The sequence below is a fragment of the Malaclemys terrapin genome, chromosome 3 (genome assembly GCF_027887155.1).
Source record: "Malaclemys terrapin pileata isolate rMalTer1 chromosome 3, rMalTer1.hap1, whole genome shotgun sequence".
Lineage (NCBI taxonomy): Eukaryota > Metazoa > Chordata > Testudines > Emydidae > Malaclemys > Malaclemys terrapin.
This window is the reverse complement of record NC_071507.1, coordinates 205,720,837-205,726,836: the sequence shown is the minus strand read 5'-3', so window position 1 is coordinate 205,726,836 and position 6,000 is coordinate 205,720,837. Positions and strand designations below refer to the sequence as shown.

General features: G+C 59.6%; 1 protein-coding gene across 1 annotated transcript in view; it reads left to right on the top strand.

The window, feature by feature from the left end:
- The first annotated feature begins 248 nt into the window (after window positions 1-248).
- Window positions 249-6,000, top strand: part of GAREM2 (GRB2 associated regulator of MAPK1 subtype 2) — a 37,376-nt gene continuing 31,624 nt past the window's right edge. Inside the window, exon 1 of the mRNA XM_054023431.1 lies at window positions 249-360. Within this exon, the coding sequence (XP_053879406.1) occupies window positions 249-360 (112 nt within the window). The remainder of the gene's footprint in view (window positions 361-6,000) is intronic.

The following is a 6,000-nucleotide window of genomic DNA, read 5'->3' as shown; positions in this document are numbered from 1 at the left end:
GGGCTGGGGGCGGGGGCCGGGAGGCTGGGGGCGGGCCGCTCCCGCTCGGGTTACAGCCGGAGCCCGGACCCCGCGCGGCGAGGGCGGGAGCCGCGGCCCCGGAGCCCCCCCCGCCGCCCTGGTGCTGATGCTGCGCCCGGCCGGGCTGCTGCCGCCGGCGCTGCTCGGGGAGGCGGAGATGCCGCCGGCCGCCCCCCGGGGCCCCCGCGCCTGAGCCCGGCCAGGGGCGATGCGGCTGCCGGAGAGAGATGGAGAAACTGGCCGCCGGGCTCGCCCAGATCAGCTGGAGCTCGGGGGCGCTGCCCCTGGATGTGATCGTCAGCAAGTGCCGCCTGCCCACGCTGGTGCGCCTGGGGCCAGGTGAGGGGCGGCCCGGGGGCAGGATCGGGGCCAGGTGAGGGGCAGGATCGGGGCCAGGTGAGGGGCAGGATCGGGGCCAGGTGAGGGGCAGGTGAGGGGCCAGGTGAGGGGCAGGATCGGGGCCAGGTGAGGGGCGGCCCGGGGCCAGGTGAGGGGCAAAGTTTCTAGGAGATTTCACTGGGGAAATTTACAAAGAACAAGAACTCCCCCCTCGCATCTTCTCCCCCCCGCAGCCCTTTCTCCTTCCCCCCGATGGTCCCCGCCCCGATCGATGGGAAGGGCCGGGGGAGGGAGGGGGCAGCCCCGGGCAGGGCCGTGGCGGGCTGCCCGGCTGGGGTGCTGCGGACGGGCCGGGGGAAGGGGGCTGTGGCGGCAGCAGGCGCACGTGTGCTGCCCTGAATGCTAATGGCAGCGGCCGGTCCTGCCCGTGTGAATGGGGCCGGGGCTCTGCCCGGGGAAAGCCGCCGCAGCCGACCCTGGCCCCGGAGCGCAGACCCCTCGCCCCCCAACTTCCCGGGGGCCCAGAGCAGCCGGGCGCGGCCAGCCCCAGTCCTGCCTGCAGGGCTCCCCCAGCGCTGGGAGCAGAGGGGGCATCTGGAAACTCCCCTTGTCCGGGCGGAGGGGAGTCCTTACCCCCCCCTCCCAGCTATGCAGGACCTACGGTATCATTCTTGCTATTACTGACTTGCATTGCCATAGCCACTAGGCGCCCTAGTCATGGACAGGACAGGGGCTGGTGCGTCCCATGTTCCTCTGCAAAACAGCAACTTCCAGACCAAACCCATCCTGTGGCCGCGGCTTTGTCGGCTGTGTGAGTTTCCAGGGTGGCTGCGGGGCTCTGGCGTGGGTATGTGTCCCCGTCCATGTGTGTGTCCCTGTGTGTGTGTGGGGGGGGGGGGGGCATGCGTGTCCGTGTGCAGAACTAGCCCTGGGACGGTGCAGCTTGGAGGAGCTCTGACCTTCAAGAAATGTACAGAGCAGATAATGTGCTTCATGGGTTTCATACAAGGCAGGAGTTTTCCCAGCCCCCTTCTTTGCCAGCCCGGGGGGGTGTGTGTGAAAGGGGGGCTGAGGAGCAGAGCGGGCTGTGGGGCTGTTGGGTTTCTCCTCTGTAGAGCACTTGGCTGCCAGGTTTTCTTTTTCCTTGTGACTGACTTGCCTCTAAAGCCAGCTCCGGATAATGGCTTGTGTCCCTTTTGTCTGAGCTCCTCGGGAGAGCCAAGCATGGGCTGGGGGGCGGGCACGGATGCCAGTCGGTAATAAACAATCCCCACCAGTCTATGGGGCAGAGGAGGGACGGCCAGCCGGCTCCGAGGGGTCGGAGCTAGGAGATGGAGAAGAAATAAGCCAAGGGGATTTCAGGCTGGAGCCCAGGAATCATCTCCTATGGGACAGGGCTGAGCCCCGGAGAAGAGACTGACAGGAGCAATGTGACTTGCTTGAGCGGGAGGGCGAGGGGCTGGATGGCCCAGTGGGGCTTTGCCAGCTCCTAACTTCTCAGGGTTAGCGCCCGTCTCCCACTCCCAGGGACGTCGTTTGGCTGGAGCAATGGAAGTTGGGGACAGGTGAATCCAGCATGTCCCCGCTGAGCTTTAAGGCATGTCTAGGCTCAGGCCCAGGTCCCGCCCTCACTGGTCCTCGTTTCACGGCTACACGTGTTTTCAGCAGAGAGCTCAAGTCTGCATGAGATTTTTCTAAATTACAGTGAAAGTCCCTGGGCTGCCTGGGATCACAGCTGTGCCGCCAAGCTCTGGGGAATTGTTCTGTCCGGCACACCACACTTGAGTGGGAGTTGAGGCAGCCATCTCTCCCCTGCTTGCCCTCTTCTCTGGTCCACATAAGAGCAGCCAGTCCGCCGAGGCTGACGAGAACCATGGCGGCTCTAAGGCAAACTTTCAGCTGAGCTTCCCCCTCAAAGAGCCGGGATGACAGTGCCCATCTCTCTCGCTGATGAGTTAGACACTGGTTACCAGAGCTGTGTCGATTGGCTGGAATTTTATTAACTGCCAAATTCAAACTCAGCTGGACAAACTCCTGGATTCTTACATGTGACGTGCTCCTCTGAAAGTGACACGGTAACGGCGCCGGGGGGGCCGCACGCTTCGTGTCAGACGCGCTCGGGTTACAAGTAAGAAGCTGCGGGTGTTTCTTCCTGGCGCCAGGCCCACAAACCCCACCTGGAATCTGAGACGAGAACAGGGCCCTTTCCTCCCCGTTTGTAAGCGCCTGCAATAAAGCGCCAGCAAGCAGAGTTGTAGAATCCTAGACATGTGGGGCTGGAAGAGACCTCGGCTAGTCCAGCCCCCTGCACTGAGGCAGAACCAAGTAACCTAGACCAGCCCTGACAGGTGTCCGTCCAACCTGTTCTTAAACACCTCCAGTGACGGGGATCCCGCAACCTCCCTGGGAAGCGGATGCAAAGCTTGGCTAACTGTATCCTTCGAAAGTTTTTTCTGCTATCCAATGAAAATCTCCCTTGCTGTAGATTAAGCCCATTTCTTCTTGCCCTACCTTCAGTGGCCGTGGAGAACAATTGATCCCCATCGTCTTTATAACAGCCCTTAACGTAGCTGAAGACTTATCAGGTCCTTCCTTTCTCAACACTACACAGGCCCCGGTTTTTTAACCTTTCCTCAGAGGGCAGGTTTTCTAGACCTTTTCTTAGTTTTGTTTCTCTCCTCTGGACTCTTCAATTGGTCCACATCTTTCTTCAAGTGAGGCGCCCAGAACTGGACTCAGTCCTCCAGCGGAGGCCTCACCAGTGCCGAGTAGAGCAGGACAAGTTACCTTCTGTGTCTGACACACACCACTCCTGTTAATACAGCCCCGACTGAGATTAGCCTTTTTTGCAACTGCAGCACATTGCTGGCTCGTATTCAATTTGTGCTCCACTAACCCCCAGATCCTGGTCAGCAGTGTTACTGCCTAGCCAGGGGCTCCCCATTTTGCTTTGATTTTTCCTTCCTAAGTGTAGTACTTTGCATTTGTCTTTATTGAATTTCATCAGGGTGATTTCAGACCAATCCTCCAGTTTGTCGAGGTCATTTTGAATTCTAAACCTGTCCTCCAAAGTGCTTGCAGCACCTCCCAACTTGGTGTCATCTGCAAATTTGCTAAGTATACTCTCCACTCCATTATCCAAGTCATTAACGAAAATATTGACTAGTGCTGGGCTCAGGGCTGACGCCTATGGAACCCCTAGATATGAGCTCCCAGTTGGACAGTGAACCAATTGCCCAGGGGCCCAGATGATTTAAAAGGGCCCAGGGGCTCCCGGCCACCGCTGCCAGCAGTGCAGGGGGGTTAAGATAGGCTTCCTGTCCGCCCTCACTCCACACCGCTCCCGGAAGCATCTCGCACGTCTGGCAGCCTCTGGGGAGGGGGTCTGCACGCGCTGCGCTGCCCCCGCCTTGAGCACCGACACCGAAGTTCCCATTGGCTGGGAACTGCAGCCAATGGGAGCTGCGGGGGTGGTGCCTGTGAGCAGCAGCACGCGAAGACCCCTGGGCCCCCCGCCTAGGAGCCGCTGCCAGAGGGGTGAGCCGGTTGCTTTTGGGAGCTGCCTGGGGTAAGCGCTGACCTCTTGACCCCCTCCTGCACCCCAACCCCCTGCCCCAGCCTAGAGCCTAATCCCAAACTCCCTCCCAGAGCCTGCACCCCTCACCCCTCCCACACCCAAACTCCCTCCCAGAGCCCGCACCCCTCACCCCTCCCACACCCAAACTCCCTCCCAGAGCCCTCATCCCTCACCCCCTCCCACACCCAAACTCCCTCCCAGAGCCCTCATCCCTCACCCTCTCCCACACCCAAACTCCCTCCCAGAGCCTGCATCCCGCACCCCCTCCTGCACTCCAACCCCCTGCCCCAGTCTGGTGAAAGTGAGTGAGGGTGGGGGAGAGTGAGTGACAGAGGGAGGGGGGATTGAGTGAACAGGGGCGGGTCTCAGGGAAGGGGCAGGACAGGGCGTGGTCTCAGGGAAGGGGCGGGGCAGGGGCGTGGTCTCAGGGAAGGGGCGGAGCGTAGGCGGGACAAGGGTCTTTGTGGTTGTGGGATCAGACAGTTGGGAACCCTACCAGACGGGCATGTGGAAGCCCTGGCCGTGCCGGAAGAGCACACCCAGCAGCACAGCCGGCACTCGCTGGGCGTCAGCCACCACAGGAACAGCACTGCCCAAATGTCAGGCGGACGGCGTCCGCGCGAGCGCAGCTTGTGTGTGGGGGGGCCCATTGACTGCTCTGCCCTGGAGCCCGGAACTGCTGTGGGCGGGCCTGGAACCAATGATAACGACTCTTTGAGTCCGGTCAACCAGTTGTGCACCCACCTTATACTAATATCAACTAGCTCATGTTTCCCTAGTTTGCTTATGAGAACATCATGTGGGACAGCGTGAAAAGCCTCACTAAAATTCAGACCTATCACATCTACTGCTTCCCCCTAGCCACTAGGCCAGTGACCCTGTCAAAGAAGGAAATTAGGTTGGTTTGGCATGATTTATACTTGGCAAATCCATGTTCCTTATCACCCAGTTATCCTCTAGGTGCTTACAAACGGATTGTTAAAATTTGTTCCAATAGCTTTCCAGGTATTGAAGTGAGGCTGCCTGGTCTGTAATTCCCCAGGTTCTCTTTGTTCCCCTTTTTAAAGACAGGTCCCTGAGTTTGCCCTTCTCCAGTTCTCTGGGACCTCACCCGTCCTCCGGGAGTTCTCCGAGATAATTGCTAACAGTTCCGAGATTGCTTCAGCTACTTTCTTTAGTACCCTGGGATGAATTTCATCAGACCCTGCCGGCTTGAGTCCATCTAATGTATCTACATATCCTTTAACCTGATCTTTCCCTAGTTTAGTTTCCTTCCTTCCCCTTGTCATTAATATTAATTGCGGTGAGTATCTGATCACCATTAACCTTTGAGTGAAGACTAAAGGCATTAAACACCTCGGCCTTCTTGATGTCGTCAGTTATTAGCCGTTCCTCTCCCAATCTGAGCCCCGGCCTACACTGAAAATGTAGATTGACGTCGCTCCATTGCTCGGGGGTATGTCTCAGGGACCTGCTCCGCCCCCAGTGACCCCTGCTCGTGGAACAGGCTAGCCTGCCTCTTGAAGGGCCAGGTCCATTTGCTCAGCCCCACCTGGGCCATAATTAGCTCTCTCCCAGCAGCAGAGGCGGAAGCCCCCTAAAAGTGTGTGTGTGTGTGTGGGGGGGGCCACAGGTGCCTGAACCATGCCCGTCCCCACGCCACGCTGCACTGCACCCCCAAGGCCCCGCCCCCACACCGCCCCTTTCCCCCAAGGCCCCGCCCCACCTCTTCCCACCAAGCCCCTCCCCACTCGCTCCTCTCCTCCCCTCCCCCCCATCACTCGCCCTTATGGTCCAGAAAAAGTGGGAGGGTAAAGCCCCCCTGTTCAATTGGGGTCAGGTGGCAGCTTGAAAATTGGGGCCTCCCAGACAGGCGGTGAAGACTCTGGCCAGGCCTATGTTATGGACCCGCCCCGGCTTTGCTGCTGTGGCACTGTTGTGCGGCCATTTCCAACAGCTCCGGGACGGGGTGTCCGTCCCTGTAAGTAATCCAGCAGCTAAGAGGCGGGGGCTTGATTGGCAGAAGTGTTCGTCCACTGACTGAGCCCCGTCTACCCTGGGGG